The 17,171-nt window shown below is 41.8% G+C and overlaps 2 protein-coding genes across 2 annotated transcripts in view; one reads left to right on the plus strand and one right to left on the minus strand.

The window, feature by feature from the left end:
• stab1 (stabilin 1) overlaps positions 1–17,171 on the plus strand; it is a 68,563-nt gene that overhangs the window by 7,099 nt on the left and 44,293 nt on the right. The window contains exons 5-23 of the mRNA XM_056395170.1: positions 268–337; positions 528–623; positions 1,518–1,631; positions 2,047–2,234; positions 3,081–3,217; positions 3,400–3,527; positions 4,158–4,234; positions 7,351–7,473; positions 11,420–11,557; positions 12,450–12,521; positions 12,788–12,901; positions 13,002–13,055; positions 13,971–14,051; positions 14,165–14,323; positions 14,436–14,498; positions 14,964–15,056; positions 15,436–15,522; positions 15,619–15,730; positions 16,482–16,668. Coding sequence (XP_056251145.1) covers positions 268–337; positions 528–623; positions 1,518–1,631; positions 2,047–2,234; positions 3,081–3,217; positions 3,400–3,527; positions 4,158–4,234; positions 7,351–7,473; positions 11,420–11,557; positions 12,450–12,521; positions 12,788–12,901; positions 13,002–13,055; positions 13,971–14,051; positions 14,165–14,323; positions 14,436–14,498; positions 14,964–15,056; positions 15,436–15,522; positions 15,619–15,730; positions 16,482–16,668 — 2,093 coding nt within the window. The remainder of the gene's footprint in view (positions 1–267; positions 338–527; positions 624–1,517; positions 1,632–2,046; positions 2,235–3,080; positions 3,218–3,399; positions 3,528–4,157; positions 4,235–7,350; positions 7,474–11,419; positions 11,558–12,449; positions 12,522–12,787; positions 12,902–13,001; positions 13,056–13,970; positions 14,052–14,164; positions 14,324–14,435; positions 14,499–14,963; positions 15,057–15,435; positions 15,523–15,618; positions 15,731–16,481; positions 16,669–17,171) is intronic.
• Positions 7,484–11,363, minus strand: LOC130181222 (E3 ubiquitin-protein ligase TRIM35-like). The gene is made up of 2 exons (XM_056395184.1): positions 10,393–11,363; positions 7,484–10,256 (listed from the first exon to the last, which is right to left on the minus strand). Exon 2 carries the CDS (start codon positions 10,237–10,239, stop codon positions 8,839–8,841), a length of 1,401 nt encoding a protein of 466 aa, XP_056251159.1. The 5' UTR covers positions 10,240–10,256; positions 10,393–11,363; the 3' UTR covers positions 7,484–8,838.

The raw sequence follows: 17,171 nt of genomic DNA on the forward strand, positions 1-17,171 counted from the left end.
TTAAGGAGTGAAGAGATCAGTATTGTTTAAGTCTTTGTAGGGGACTGTGCCCTTAAATAAACATTAGCACTGATGACATTAGTATTCCTAACTGAGACACTTGACCACTTTGGCTTTATGTTGGTCAGCCTCTCCCTGTTTCTTCTGTGTGTTTGGGTGGGGAGGGGGACACTGGGGAAGAACATATTCAGGTTTTGTTTTTTTGTTGGGGCGATATTGCAAAACAGAAACTACCAGTCATAAAAAAACAAAACCTTCTCCTTCTAGGACGGATTCTCCGGCTTTGCCTGTCAGGAGTGTAAGAATCAGAACGCATTTGGAGAAAAGTGTGATAAAGGTAGGTGCTCTAACTTCATGACCTCTGACCTCTAAAAAAAAAAAAAGGGGGGGGGTCATGTCTTCAGTCAAAGAGAAGAAAACACAAAGTAGAAAATATACCTCCACATTGGAAGATTATGTTTAAAAGCTGCAAGAACGTCGTACAGCTGTTTCATAAACTGATACTGCCTGTCAATGTGTCTGTGCAGAGTGTGACTGTGTGCACGGAGTGTGTAATAAAGGTCCAGAGGGTGATGGACAGTGTTTGTGTCAACCACCGTACACTGGGAAGCGCTGTGACCAAGGTAAGAGCATGATAGATTACATAAACCATATGAGGCTATATCAGACTGTATTGTTGCATGTTATTGGGTCGGGATTATTGGGTAACTGGTGCTTTACTCACAGAATCAAAACACAGAAGTACTACTGAAAACTATGTGAATGCTGTTTCCTGCATTTACATCAACGTAGTAAATAATGTATGAAAGTGTCCACAGTATTAATGGTAGTCGAGGTTCGGCTGGTAGAGATAGCCAAGCTATGGAAATAGCTGTATTATTAATTCAATATCCACACTGAAAATAATTAGCGTAATTGACAAAGAACATGTAATGATAGATGATGTTTTATTTGCCTCTGTACTGAAAGGATAAACATCTCATCTCTGATTGATATTCAGTTCTGCGCTTGTAGGAGTAAATTAAATTTACTCCTCTCAATCAAAATAGGGGATCACATTTTTTTCCCCCACACAAAACAAGCAGAGGAGGTTACAGGAGCTTTTCCAGCCCTGAGTAGTGCCTGCAGATCTCCCTTTCAGGCTGCATACGGCCCCTTCAAGCTCCACCAACTAGATGATTACATGAAACTGGGCACAAAGCGCTTGTTGCTGCTTTGGGAGCTCACAGCAACAGTTAAAGGCGACTAGATGACAGTATCAGCTGAACTGACCGGACTTTGGCAGCTAGACCGTCATAGGACACTAGATTTTAGTGCGTCACATCAAACTGAAACAGTTAAAGGAAGGGGACCATGAAGGATTTTAAACTGTGGGGTGGGGGTGGGGGGGGGGGTCTTGTTATCCGGGTGTCAACTAATGAGACTCAAGGTGACACACATTGCATTTATTTACCGGTACCTGTTTGCTGTCTGTATGATGTTTGCATGAGCTGCTGTTGTGTTTGTGTCGTCGGCAGTGAGCGCCAGGTGCAGTAACTGCAGCCCCTACTCGTTCTGTAAAGGAGAGGGAGACACGGCCGACTGTGAATGCTTGCCCGGGTACAGGAAGATGGCACAGGGCAAATGCGCAAGTAAACACACAGCTCCACGCAGTCATCTCTGATTTCTCTGTTTGATTTGAACAGTGCTTTTACTTTCGGTCTGTTGGTCCATTAGTCCAGTTTTGTGTTAGCATGCTGATGTTAGCCAAACCTGGAGTTCAGCTTAGCTTCGCTGAGGGAGAGATTTCAGACACAGACCGGTTCTTCTCTCCCTAGAGCGACAGGTCGACAGTCTCTCTATTGCTGTCGAGATACAGAACGAGAATTAGGACAGGAACTTGAAACATGTTTAATAAATGATTGGGACCAGAACCAGAACCAGAACCGGTTCCTATACCTCCTATCACTTTTTTTAGAAATAATTTTTTCAGTTCATTGAAATAAAACTAAAAACAAGAGTTAATTATCTTTGTGTCTCATCTGGACTCTTCACTTTCCTGTTCAGCTATTTGTTCACCGAAGGACTGTGACGTCAACGCCCAGTGCTCCTCGCAGGGGTCAAAGGTCAGCTGCGTCTGTAAGCCCGACTACCAGGGTGACGGCAGGATCTGTGTACCCAGAAACCCTTGCTCCGACAACAATGGAGGATGTCCCATCAACTCCACCATCTGTGTCTTTAAAGGACCCAACAAGGTGAGGAGATCAGAGCCAGGACCAGACGCAGATGGAGAGAGACGTCAACAACAAAACGTGTCCTTGATTAGAACCAGAAACAACGGCACAGAGAGATGATGTCAGAACAAACATTCAGGAGAGTCTGGATTACAATTACAACCCAAATAAAAAACTCTCTGTCTGTCTTTCTCTCTGTGTCTGTCTCTCTGTGTCTGTCTCTGTGTCTGTCTCTGTGTCTGTCTCTGTGTCTGTCTCTGTGTCTGTCTCTGTGTCTGTCTCTCTCTGTGTCTGTCTCTCTGTCTCTCTCTGTCTCTGTCTGTGTCTGTCTCTCTCTGTGTCTGTCTCTGTGTCTGTCTCTCTGTCTCTCTCTGTGTCTGTCTCTGTGTCTGTCTCTCTCTGTGTCTGTCTCTCTGTCTCTCTCTGTGTCTGTCTCTGTCTGTCTCTGTCTCTCTCTGTGTCTGTCTCTGTCTGTCTGTCTGTCTGTCTGTCTTTCTGTCTGTGTCTGTCTCTGTGTCTGTCTCTCTGTGTCTTTCTCTGTCTGTCTCTGTCTCTCTCTGTGTCTGTCTCTGTGTCTGTCTCTCTCTGTGTCTTTCTCTGTCTCTCTCTGTGTCTGTCTCTCTCTGTGTCTGTCTCTGTGTCTGTCTCTCTCTGTGTCTGTCTCTGTGTCTGTCTCTCTGTCAATCTCTGTGTCAATCTCTGTGTCTGTCTCTGTCTGTCTCTGTCTGTCTCTGTGTCTGTCTCTGTGTTTGTCTGTCTCTGTCTGTCTGTCTCTGTGTCTGTCTGTCTCTGTCTGTCTCTGTCTGTCTCTGTCTGTCTCTGTCCGTCTCTGTCTGTCTCTGTCTGTTTCTGTCTGTCTGCTCTCAGTCCAGCTGTGAGTGTATGTCAGGAATGTCCCCTATAGGTGGCAGTCCCGAGTTTGGCTGTCAGCTGGTTTCTGCTTGCTCTGCAGACACCTGTGACCCCACAGCTGTCTGTCAGACTGAACTGGACGGACAACCCAGGTCAGACACACAAACACTGTCTATTTGTCCTTATGCCTGGATACAGAACTAGAGCCAGGTCTAAAGTAACAGCTGATGTGAGACACAGTTCATCTCTATATCTTCAGCTCCCTGTTAGTTTGTACAGTATGTGTGTGTATTGTAGTATAATTAGTCCCCCCCCCCCACCCCTTCTCTTTCAGGTGTGTGTGTGAGGCAGGTCAGATCGGCGATGGCCGCCGTTGCTATGGTAACCTGATGGAGCAGCTTATTGAGCTTGGCAGGACTGGAAGCCAGAAAGAAAATCTTACCGAAGCCGTCGCCCTGTTCGGTAAAAAAAACAAGAAATTCACAGTAAAATATGTTTGATATGTACTGTGCTTTGTCAGAGGTGTTAATCACTGGCTCAATTGAAATTCAGTTTTAATCAAAAGATAATAAAAGACCATTAATTATTCTGCTTTGGAAAGCACAATTACTGTAGAGCTAAAATTGTAAATTCATGAACTAAACCAGCAATATGATAATGATTCCCCTCCATGGTGGAAACAAAGATTATGTTTTTAACATTACTGTAAATTAAAAGTTTCGACTAAGCGTTATTATTAACAGATCTTAAGATGATAAATCTTTTATATTCAATAAAAAAATGAAACAGTTAACCACATTTCTTAAGCTGTGTTTACTGATGTTTGCATAAACTGCACTGAGCACATGACACTAACTATACAAACTCTCTCTTCACAGGACTCCAGTGTGTGTTTTGTTTTAGACTGCTGACTACATGTTCTGTATGCCTCGCACTAATGTAAATTGTTGTTATTTTGTGGTGGTGTTTTGTTTCTTTGCTGTGACCTTTGACCTTTGGTGTATATGTGTGTGTGTGTGTGTGTGTGTGTGTGTGTGTGTGTGTGTGTGTGTTGTGTGTGTGTGTGTGTGTGTGTGTGTGTGTGTGTTGCAGAGAAAGGCTGTTTGCTGCTGCTGAGTCACAATGGACCGTTCACAGCTTTCATCCCCCTGATGTCACGACCTCTAACTGTAGGTCACCTGTCTGTCCGACTGTCTGACTATAGGTCAACTGTCTGTACCATCTACCTAGTTATAGCGAGGCCTTGTAAATCATCAGCGTCAGCAGATGATAAAACAAAGAGTGTCCAGTGATAGTACATATAATTTACACCTTCATCCATCCCATCACAACTCTAACCACAACCTAAACCACTGAACCCAAAATCAGCTCTTGTCCCCAACTCTTAATTGGTCTTTTGTCTGAAAAATGCTCCCAATAGTAACCTTTGCCAGACTCTCTCTCTCTCACTCTGTCATCTAACTCTGTGAAGTTTGGGATTAACGAGTCAAATTTACATTTAGTGCCAAGGGTGCTCCGCTCCGAGGCACTCCTCTACAGCTAGAATAGCTGAGAGGAGCCCCATGGCACTAAACATCTTTTGATATTCCTCATACTTATTATTATTCTTCCGCCAAATTGTGGCGCATAACTCGTCCCGCAGCCTTGAGAAAAACCCGGTACTATACATCAAAACATGCGTCTTGATCCCGAGAGAGGTGCTATGACTTTTGGTGTTAAAATTCCAATTTTTCCCAAAGTTATTCCCAAAATACTGGGAATAAATAATGCATTAGGAATGCATTGGAATTTTCTTTAGAAACCCACAAAATTTCACCTTTTTTCTGAGTCACCCAGCTCTCTCATACCTGCACGTAGAAATGTGATTCAAACTATAAAACGGAGGAAAACTTCTGCTCTCTCCAAGACACAACAACTGTTTTTACATAACACGTAAACTTTTCAAACTGTGAGCACTCAAAGGAGGAGTGCAAATCACTTTTTCTTCAAAGTTAGAGTGAAAGCGTCAGTTGGTTAGAGTGCGTGAAGCAGTAAAAAAGAACCTTTATTTTTATTTTTATCTCGAGCTCACGGCAAAACCGTAAAAAGGAGACAAATAATTCTTTCTCAAAATGTAGACATAGTTGTTGGGATTCATAAAATGTAACTTTGACAGGCAGGGTCTGCACAAAATTTAAACGGGGGTGCCGAGTCCGGCAGCAATACCTGTCTCACTCTCATTGACACCTAATGTAATCGTCTTTTTTTTTCAAAAGAATGTCACTCTGTCTTCGCACTGAGCTTACGCACTAATTTTAAGGAATATCTGAATAAAATAGAGACTGTAAGAAACTTCTGGCTTCAGTGTCTCTCACGGTGTTTTCGGTTTTTGAAAAGAAGGAACGGTTTTCTCATAATTTGCAATTGTTTGAAGCCATGTAGAAGCCAAATTCTGGGCAGATTTTCACATTGCCATGGCAACGGCAGCTCCTGACCTGACCTCTGACAGCCAAGGGCTGCGTGATGTCATCGCTACAGTGACACATAGAAGATCTTTTACCCTAACCCTGACCCGGCAGTAGCCCCCGTGGCACTCAAAATTTCCCTGGAATTTTCTAGTTATCATTATATTTTAATTATTTATTTATTTTATATATTTATTTATTATATTTGTCACATTTTAAGAGGAAGTGCATCATCTCAGTCTCTAACTCATCTGTCGTGAAGTGACCAAAGACCGGCGCCTTGTAGGTAACCAGGACTTCCTGTGTTGTTCTTTGTCTTTGGTTAGACTGTGCTCACTGAGTCTGTATTTGGTCAGGTTTGTCTGTCTCTGCTTTGTAACTCTGACAGTAAAGAGATACTCTGCCAATTTATATCCAACCCATGGTTTAGGGCCAGAGGATCTCTCTCTTTCTCTCTCTCTCTCTCTCTCTCGCTCTCTCACTCAGAGCTCGGCCTCGAAACAGAAACAACTAATGACAGATGGTCAGAACAAACTACAAACTAGATCAAACTAGAGTGTCAGGCCTCTGGGCACACACACACACACACACACACACACACACACACACACATACACACACACACAAACACAAATACACACACTGTGAAATTGGAAGTAACCATAGAAACCTGAGTTGGAGATTTTAAATTTTGTGTATTTAAAGCAAGAATTTAAAGAGAAGACATTTAGAGGAATTTAAAACAGTAAAACACTGTCGACTGTCTGTGAAGGGGAAATGTGGACTCGAGGTACGTGATGGACTTGAGTCAGACAAATGGTCTCCATTTCAATTTGATAAAATCAATGAAGACTTGTGAGTCAACCATGCCTCCCTGATAAAATCTTTTTTTATGTTTTTACTTTATTTGTTTTAGATCTATTGCATTTAAACCCATAATGCGAGGTATGTTTTTTGTTTGTTTTTCCGGCACCAAAATCACAATTCCTTGAGCACAACTCTGCCTCTGACAGGTTTATAGATGTGACTGGTGAAATCAGCTTTGCAGGTTGGAAACACTTCATAAACTCCCCAGGCCCAAATGATGATGTGACGCTCGGGGACAGAGCAGACAACACTATGAATTCTTTTTAATTCTTTGGATAATTAAATTGATGAAAAACTGGGACTGTGGGACGTGAATGTCGAGACCAGTCAGAAGATGTTAATTAACATATCTGGAAAGTGTAGAAATGTTGACACTGAGCGAATCAGTAAAGTGTTGCCTCATCCATTTAATTTGTTTTCTGTCAAAATACCTGATCTTGTAATACACTATTTACTCATACTAACTATGGCATTTTTAAACTCTCTTGGCACCCACAGCACTTGGTGGAGTTTAGGAAAAGATCATGGTCTGGTTTAGAGAAATAAAGTCTGCAGTGGCAGGACGGTGTCATTTACATTTAGTCGAAGCCACAGTCTTTCCCAAACCTTAACCAGAGCTTTTGTCGCCTAAAGCAAACCACACATGAGTCTCAGGATGTAAATGCCCGGACTCTGGTGTCAAAGTCATCTGCTTTGTATTCAGCGTCAATGATGTGGCCCTTTTCAGAGTCGCTCAGGTCTCAACACCTGCATCTCTCAGCTACCTTTAACATTTTTGAGCCTTGAAATATTCATGAGACATTTTTGTAAAGGAAGATTGCAGATATCCTTGAGGTTCCAGGGCTAACTTCCTGTTTGGTTAAGACCCATAACATGCAGTTCACCTCTGATGCATGTTTTCACTAACTAAAAAAAAAGAAAAAGAATAAATTAATTACAGATTATTGATCTACTCGCTTACGCTATCTCTACAGGGTGTTAATGAGGAGCTGGTGTGTAAAAACCACCTGATCCTGGGTCAGCACCTCTACAAGGATCTGGAGGGACGAGACTTCAACATGTACGGAGGAGCCAAGATGAGGAGCAAAGACAACAAGGTAATACTTCCTCTCCAAACGCCATAGCCCCCTTAGGACTTTCTCTTTCACTCACAATTACTGCCTAAGGTAAAGTTCTCTTAATCCAACGTCTTCAAAAGTTCAAACAATACTGTGGATATTTATCGTTCACAGAAGCCAAACTGAAGATGGAACAAATATTCATGTGATCATAAAGATAGGAAAAGTCCTCATGAGTTAAAATTGTTGAGACTGTCTTAATATTTAAAGATTAACACACAACGTACAGTAAATATAAACTGTTGTTTTAACTTAATTTTTATTGGTCCCACAATCAGAATTACCCAAAGAAAAATGAGACAAAAATCACAACAACCTATAGATTTGGTTTCTGCTGTAGAAAATCATCAGTTTTGTTGACATTAATAGCTTAACACACATTTTTAAGTAACGCCGCCCTTCTGTCTGTCCTATGAAACAAAAACTCCCTCTTCTCATCAACTGTTATTCCTCTGATCTCATCCTCTTTCAAAACTATTTACACCACACAAAGAAAGTAAAGAGACAGTGTCACACTATCTGTAAAAATGTAATCACAGCTTCGTTACCATCATCACTAGTACGACCAGTTTCATTTTTGATCCAAGGTTAAAATACCTGGATATGTTCAGCTCCAAAGCCAAAAAATCCCTTATCATATCTTTAGCTTATCTAGGTTTGATGGTTAATTATCACAGTTTCTGTTAGTTGTGTTATAAATGTGATTAGTAGAAGCTAAATTCTTAAAAATCAAGATAAATATTAAAGAAAACAGTTGAAATTTGTTTTGTTTCAGCATTGATTTAAAGAAGCTGTTTGTAAGTTTTCCCTTCCACTGAACGTGGTTTCTTGCCAGGAGCGTTTGGTGGTGCGTCATCCATCGTTACGTTTACAAGACATGAGGTTATAACACGCCCTCTGAGCAGTGCTTCGTCTTTGGGGCAGATTGGAGGCTACAGTGAGTCGCTGTTGGAAAGCGAGGACATGGGCCTGGGGCTAGCTGGTTAGCGTGCTAACGTTAGCTATGTAGCGATAGCAAAACTTACAAATGGCTCCTTTTAAAATAAAAAAAAAAGATTCCCAAACAACAAACAAAGCATTAAAAAAGGCTTTCTTTGTTAAACAGAAGAGGATTTTGTCGAGAAATATGTTTATATTCCTCATAGTAAGGTGCTGAAATCCTTTTGTATAGGGTTAGGATTAATTTCATTGATGTATCAATATTCAAAATCCAGCACTGCCCACAGTTGTCTAATACATAATGAAAAAGACAGCTTGGTAAAAGTAAACAAACATCTGTGACATCTTACAAGTTTCATCTCACAGTAGATATTGTCATATTTCCCAACCCTATCATAATAATCTCTAACTGTGCTTTTCCACCGTCACACAGACCTTCGCTGGTACAATCCTCAGTGGGAGGCGATTCTCTGTGTAAATGTGTGGAAACACGGTGCCAGTGAAAGTGTGTTTGAAAGTGTGTATGCGTGTGTTAGTATCAGCATCAGAGAAGGACAGCATTCCTTTGTCAAAGTCCAGCTGAACTCTGACCCTCTGGAGCTTCTTCTTCAGTGGCAGGTCGTTCTCTGAGCCTGAATTAGAGAACGCTGTGAGTTTCCCGTTGGAGAACAAAATTCTGCACTGTAGCTGTTTGTTCATCTGGATCTTGTCTCCCAACACGCCCAGTTCCCAGTACTTGTTTTCTCCCACATCAACGTCCCAACTGTGAGTCCCTGAGTTGAAACCTTCAGAGCCGCAAACAGAGCAGGAGAATTTGGTCCTCTTTGGATTTTTTGGAAGCTGTTGTCGATCTCCAGATCTCACATTGGTCAGATCCTCAGACACAACGAGCTCTGGGTCGGCGGTGTTGGGATCCAGAATCACAGGGCTGTAGGAGACCATCTTCTTCATCTTGTTCCAGATGTTGAAGGTCAGGTTGCCCAGGTGTTTGGCCACATCTATCAGAGCTCCTGATAGATAGTCCAGCTGTGGATCATCCAGCAGGAGGCGCTGCTGGACTCTTCCCACTGTAACCTTGTAGTTCTGCAGGAATGAGACGTCTTCAGCTCTCAGCTCGTCCGCTGTGGCTCTGACTGTGTGTGACAGAGCTGCTATCTCTCTGCTCAGAGCCTCCATCTTCCTCTTCATCCTCCAACTCTTCTGCTTCTCTTCCTCCCTCAGAGCAGTGATCCTGGCCTCCTCTTCCTCTTGAAGAAACTGATGAAGCTTCTTAAACTGCTCCTTAATCTGCCTCTCTGTGTGTTGGGCCTGGACCTTAATGTGTTGTGCTGTTTGATCACAGTTTCCTTTAACTTGTTCAAACAGCTTCAGTTCCTCTTCTAAAGGTTTCAAAGTTATTTGGAGCTGCTCTCTGTGATCCTGTGCAGCCTCATCGATGGGTCTGAATTTATGGTCTGTGTGTGTTTTTGAATCTCTGCAGACGACACACACTGGCTGCTGATGGTCCAGACAGAAGAGTCTGAGTTTCTCAGAGTGCAGACTGCAGAAAGGCTCAGACGCCGCTGAAGCTCTCTGATTGCTCTTCAATAAAAAGGCCTCACACAGATTCTTTAATGCCAAGTTACGAGGTGGATCGGTCTTTGAAGATCTCCTCATGCAGCACGGACACTCCCGTGTTTTTTTCTCCCTCCACCATCTCTGCAGACAGGCTTTACAGAAACTGTGGCTGCACGACAGAACAACAGGATCTTTGAAGATATCATGGCAGACGGGACAGGAGAGATCCTCGTCTGGTCTGGAAGACATTTTGTCTCTGATAGAAGCTGAACACACAGAAAACAGACACTGAAGTCAGTCTAGAAAGTTCCTTGAAAATTACTTTCACTTTTGAGTGTTGGCTCTTCCAGTTCTTGGTGTGGAAACTGCAGCAGGTTGAAGTACAAGTATTCCAGTACTCACAGTAATCCCAGCGTTCCCTCCTGCAGCTGTCCTCTGTTAGTGGATGTATGTGTTGGTGTGAAGGTGAATTTTATTGTCTGTCGCTCACTGTGTGTTGGTGTGTTTCCTCATGAACAAGGAATGGTGTGTTTCCTGTTTGTCTGTGTTGACTCAGAGAGTGGGTGGAGCTTTGCTCAGACATATCAGAGCTGCTCATGTTTATCACGCCAAGTGATCAAGCAGCTTGATTAAAACACCTTGTATTGTTGTGAAATATATTGGTGCGTAAAGACAAAGTCATTGCAATTTAAAGTGAAAGGTTCAAGTCTATTTTATTACAATAACCATGTGTGACACATGTTTGTAAGTTGAAAGCATTATTAGTGTCTGTAATCATTCCTCTACTGTAAGAGATGGAGACGATATCCCCAACCCTCCTTCTGTGTAAATCTGACTAGAGCGACTAGAGAGAAAATGTGGCTTCAACTTTCAAAGTTGCAGTTTTTTTAGTACAGAATTTCTATCCTTTCTCGGGTTAAAATCTTTGCCCTAAGCAGTTGAAAGCCTATTTACAGATTCTTTTGTAACTAATTCATCTGAACATGAAAGAAGAGGAAAGGAAAACATTCTCACTCTTCAGTGGAGTTACTGCTTGCTTTTTAAAATACTTCTTTGAGTCAAATGTCTATTGAAAAAACATCTGTTATTTAAACTCACTTCTTTTTTATGAAAACGGCAGAAGAGTTTTTTACTGACTGTGTGAACATGTCTGAATTTATAAATCTGTTTTAGCCATATTCTGGATTGAAGTCTTTTGTAAAAGAAGATGCACAGTACAGACAGTGATATATAATAATCACCTTTCTTCCATGCACATTTTAAATGATAACACCTGGTTAGGCAGCAGGTGTCTACAAGTAAAACTTCCCACAACGTAAAAAAAAAATCAGATTATTAAAGAAATTCTCAACCTCCAGGTTACATGAGTCCACATAAACACACTGACGGTCTCTGCTGTGGTTTCTCTTTCTCTCTCTCGTTGTTGTAGAAGTTCATCCTGATGGACAACCCCAGGAAACTATACACCGTCCTCCAGGAAGACCTGCCAGCAGCCAACGGCATCATCCACATCATCGACCAGCAAATCACAAACATGATTTCCATGAGGCCTGCTCATGACGAACAGGTGAGTTGAAAGGTCACTTCACCAAATATGGAAAACGTCCTCATAACACAAAATACAACGGCTACACCGAGGAACTCGAACAAAAACAAAATGCTTCAACGAAAATCTTCTCTGTACTTTTTGTATGTTTGTAAAAATGTATTAGTCTTAATTGTATGACTATTTTACTTTTATGTCAGGTAAGTGAATAAAATAAGATGACTTCCTGTGACACCTGCATTGTAAATATGCAGTCTGATTTTACAGCAGCTCATTGTCAGTGGGAGACAAACAGCAGCCTGAGGAACAAATCTGTCCCTGCAATAAAAATATGTGCCCCCTCTGACAAGTTGTTAGTTTTCGTTTCCATCAAAACATTTACATATTTTTTCATAAATCTTCTGGTAATGAGAATGTGAACACAATTCTCATGTAAATCTGAATAAATTGACCTTGTAGCATCTTGATATAATGATCAGTTATTTTGCATTTCAAAATTAAACCAAGGGAACAACAATAAATCCATAACAATATTTTTACTATTCAACCATAAATGAAGCAGAGCCTATTCATCGTATGTGGATAACTATAGCTTGATAGACGAATATCAATACACTGTATTTCTGCTGCGACTCTGCAGATTAAATATAATAAATTATATCTGCCCGCAGGTACAATCCTCAAACATCCAATTGAATAAATCTGTCTTAAATGACATCAAATATTCAAAAATAAAATACAATAACAAACAAAACATTGATATCATTTTAAACCTGCATCTCCATCATGCCTGTAAAACTATGTTGGCCCTCTGTTGAACAATGCTGGAAAAAACTGGCCCGTGGTTGAACATAATTGCTATGAATGTCAGTAATTAGATTTTTCTTTTTTTCCTCTTCTCCTTTTGTTCCAGTTTTCTGACAAGACGATCGGAGAGATTCTGACTAAGAGTGGACAATATAACCGCTTCCTGTCTCTGGTCGACGTGAGTATTTTTGTTCTGGCCACATCACAGAGACTTTTATCTCCACATGAGAAGAAATGAAATGAAACAGTCCTGATATTCAGGACAGTTGACAGCTGGTCGTACCGCTCCCCCGAACAACAGTGGTGGAAAGTTTACTCAAGCACTGCACTTGTACTTCAGTATTTCTGTTTTTTGCTCAACTCTGTTACAATTCAGAGATAAATATTGTATTTTTTACTCCACGACAGTTAACAGATCTTTATCTGATCTTTATGTGTTTGTAGAACTGTGGGGCGCCGCCTCCTCTGAAGGGGCCTGGACCCCTGACCGTGTTCATCCCCACCAACCAAGCTGTGGACCGAGCCCGAGACGGCAGCATCCTGTACATGCTGAACGATGTAAGGACACTTTTCATTTATTTTATTTATTAGCAGTTTTATTTCATCTTGGATTGAAGATTATCAGATTTTTTAAAATTATATTCTGCTCTTTTTCAAGGCCAAATATAAACTTCAGGAACTCCTCAGACATCACGTTTTCTCCCAGGCTGTGGTAAGACACCCCCAACCCAACGCTCCCTCCATCAATCTATCCATCCTTCATTCCCGCCTCTTTTTTCCTTTTTGCCTTTGGTCCTTTTTTTCTCTGCTAGTGAAGAAAGAGATGCCTTTCTGTCCAACATGTTGGTCCGCAGCAAGATATCTCACGACAACGTACCTCTTGATATGAAAGGTTAAAATCGTGATCTGGTGCTTTGATCCAGTTCCCGTTCTGCAGCGGATGAAACCGTTAGATTTAAAAGATAGATTCACAGTTTCTCTAGTCCGTCTTAAAACGAGCAGTTTGAGGTCCTGAGGTCAAGCAGAAGTTTTCTGTTCATATCCTTCTACTGCAGCTAATCGGGGGAATTACAGAAGGAATTTTACACTAAAAACACTTAAATTTGGAAGACACTTACTTGACTAACGCAGCAGACAGGCCACAGTTTTTCAAAGGAGGACTGTGAATTTTGATCCCTCTCACTTACTGAGATGTATCTTTGAGAGTTTGACTTTAGAAACATGTGATCTATGGACCACCTTGAACTGAATGGATGCTGAATGCGTTCTTGAAAGTATTTTTGATCAATCCTCTCTCCTGATCTTTAAGCCCAGGTCATCCTGCCAATGCCTGCTTCAGTGCATCAACAGATGTAGTTTGTAGAGTTGATCTGATCTGATGCCTTTAAGAGAAGGATCTGTGGGAAACAAGTCACCTAAGTTTTGTTTTAAGACGGACTCCTTTCATGACTCTATTATCTTTCCTCTAGTGCCATTTTAAGGGCAAACATTTTAGCTTCGCAGTTGCTGAGGTACCAGGAACAGTGAGGTCATCAGGATGCTGTTCATTCTTTCCAATATGATGTTTGACAACTGGGACTTTGTCAACCTTGAACGTTTTAGCTGATGATCTCTTCTCTGTCTGTAGCTGACAGTCGACGACTTGGCCAGACTTCCAAGGATCCTGACGATGGCCAATCAGATCATCACCATTTCTGTGTCTGATGGTGTAAGTGTCTTCTGATTGGTTCTTCAGTGTCCGCCATAGTCGGTCTCATCTATTGACTAATTCACATTAAATATTAGCAGTTTCAATGAATACTACCCTGTTTTCTCTTGCAGGGTGAGATCCTACTGGGGGAGAAGGGTGTCCGTCTGGTCACCACCAACATTGTGGCGTCCAACGGGATCATCCACATGATTGACGGGCTGCTGTACCCGCCCTCCATCCTCCCCGTCCTTCCTCATCGCTGTGACGTCATTGAAAGCAAGATCACCGTGGTGAGAGGAGGGAGGCTGAGAGTCAAATTAAACTGTGCAACAAACATACAGAGGATATTAAAAGTAGAGACTGTAAGTGTTGTTGATTTGTGTGTGTGATCGTGTGTTTTAGGGTCCGTGTGTCCACTGCAGTTACCTCTATGAGACAGAGTGTCCAGATGGCAGCACTGAAATGGTAAATACATCATTGTTACTGCCATGTGAATGGATGATAAACTGTGCAGTCGCTCAGCCTCTCAGAGCTGTGTATTAACGAGACACTGTGATACTCCTCTCTGACTATTAATTCATATTTTATACGTAAAGATAAAGTGTGAGGGAGTAGTTTGACATATAAACAATCAGAAAGGAAGTGTTATGAAATGATTAACTCTTCTATTCTCTTCTAAGTCTATTAAGTATAGAAGATATAGCAGATGTTATTTTCTGACACCAGGTAGAGTCTGTGCTTTCATTTACCTGGAGTGACAATTAAATGATGTATTTCATTACTAAAAACTTTCTTTTAATAAGAGCATTTTGTTTATATAAAGAATTATAGTTCATTGCTTTTATTGTGATTGCTTTTCTACCTCTGGCCCCTGGTTGGCGATATAGACGAGAACAGACAGCCAGTAAATCAGTGTGTTTGTCTCTTCAGGACAGTCATCAGACCGGCTGTGATTACGTCACGTCTCCTCTGAATCCAACACTTAGTAAAGGCTGTGCCAAATACTGCAACACCACCAAAAAGGTGAGAGTGGAAACACTGAAACCTCCAACAGGAGCTTTATTTTTAACTCCATCCAGCCTTCTTCCATCTGTCTCTACTGCTAAAAGCTCCTTCAAATGGGAAGGTGTTCACTGTGTTTTCTGACAGAGTTTCAGAGATCACTGGTTCTGACATCTGCATACTCTTTTACAAATGGTGGCACCTGTGGAAGTTCGTATCTCCTTTTCGTGCTCTTCTCTTCTCTCGTTCCTCAACTGCTGTTAAATCCACAGGAAAGCCGTTTGTTTATTTACATGGAAACAGAGTAGTAAAAGGAAATAAACCTCCACATGCACCAGCCATCAGTCCTTCTCCCACAAAACCTGTGTGTGCATGTGTGACTTGTTTTTGTTTTTCACAGGTAGCAGAGTGTTGTGATGGTTTCTACGGTCCCGACTGTAAACCCTGTATTGGAGGATTCCAGCATCCTTGCTACGACAAAGGACGGGTGAGCAACAAACAAACAACTCTGTCACAGGAGCCTCGTCTCTTAACTGATGTGTTTTATTGTTATTTATTTATTTATCTATTTACCACATGCCAGTGCTCTGACGGTATCAACGGCAACGGCTCGTGCAGCTGTCAGTCAGGCTTCAAGGGTGTCGCCTGCCACATCTGCTCAGATCCAGTCACGCATGGAGACAACTGTGACCAAGGTAACAGCTCCTCCTCGTTAACACTATCAGAGCAACTTAAGGCCCGTTTCAGCTTGAACACGCCCCATCACATGTTCGGACAAGACCTGCACCTGAAGCTATTTGGTAACTGCCAAAAACTCTGCAAGAAGAATAAATTATGTGCTTTAGCAGTTTAGTTACAACAGTAACAACGGTCCATGATGACAAACGTATGAATCAGTCATGTTTATGAACTGTGAGCCAGACAGAAGTTTTATCATCTTCACAGACTCTCACTCGCACCGACAGATCAATGCTCTCACAAATTACAACTCTGATGGGGCTGCAGAAAATGTATCACCGCAGTTATTTCAGTTCATCCTGAGGGGGATATAAATGTCTTCAGCATATTTCTTGGCGAAGCGTCCAGTAGTTGTTGAGACGTTTCATTTAAAACGCTAGAGGGAACGTAAGGGAAACACCAAAGGCATTAGGATTCATCCTCTGTGGAGACGATGATGTCTTACCTCCTGTCACCAGATGATTACCTTCCTCAGTCCAGTGGATTACAATAACACACATATATATTATTGTGTTGTTTGTAATGTTGTCTACTGCATCATTAACTTTAAATGTACAACAAGGTCCCAGTGATCAGTTTTTTGTTGTTCCACTATTGTGACTGACTAAACTGAAACACACAGTGTGGATACGTGCATGTCTTGTGTGTGTGTGTGTGTGTGTGTGTGTGTGTGTGTGTGTGTGTGTGTGTGTGTGTGTGTGTCTTCAGAGTGTCGGTGTGTCCACGGTGTGTGTGATAACCGTCCTGGCAGTGGTGGTGTGTGTCGGAGAGGATCTTGTTTCGAGGGATACTCTGGAGAAAGCTGCGACAGGACGGCCACGCCCTGCAACTCTGATGGACTGCAGGAACACTGTCACATCCACGCATACTGCACACACACAGGACTGCACACTACGTAAGATACTACTGCTACAACTACAACCAGTGTCAATTAGTCTCTTAACAAAAGTGTGTATAAAATCAGTTTTATCCAACAAAAACCTTGTTTTAATCTTCTTAGTCTTCAGCAGTGATTTATGCTTTTACTCTTGTTCTTGTTTTTTTGTTTTGTGCGTTTCCAGTAAGCTCTCTGCAACCAACTTGATATTTACAGTGTGTTTGCAGAGTGTCGACGTCGGTCTGTTCTGCAGTAACACAACAGACTGACTCTCCTCAGTGAATTCAGCTGTCACCACTAACTCTGGCTGTGTGAACAGAGCCGCTCACTTTGTCGTTCTTGCAGCAACATGTTTTCATCTGCAGAGCAGATTGTCATTCAGATATGGATTCACTCAGTGCACCTTCATGACATTGACGTTTGTGGAGTGGAGTGAAAAAGCTCAAAAGCTGTTGGTGTCACAATCAACAGAGGAACCCAAATGCAGGACACATGAACACAAGGGAATTTATTTCTCTGTA

The sequence above is a fragment of the Seriola aureovittata genome, chromosome 2 (genome assembly GCF_021018895.1).
Source record: "Seriola aureovittata isolate HTS-2021-v1 ecotype China chromosome 2, ASM2101889v1, whole genome shotgun sequence".
In the NCBI taxonomy this organism is placed as follows: domain Eukaryota; kingdom Metazoa; phylum Chordata; class Actinopteri; order Carangiformes; family Carangidae; genus Seriola; species Seriola aureovittata.

What these genes read in the sequence shown, in the direction of transcription:
- LOC130181222 (XM_056395184.1), bottom strand. Translation starts at nt 10,239, where the DNA reads ATGTCTTCCAGACCAGACGAGGATCTCTCCTGTCCCGTCTGCCATGAT.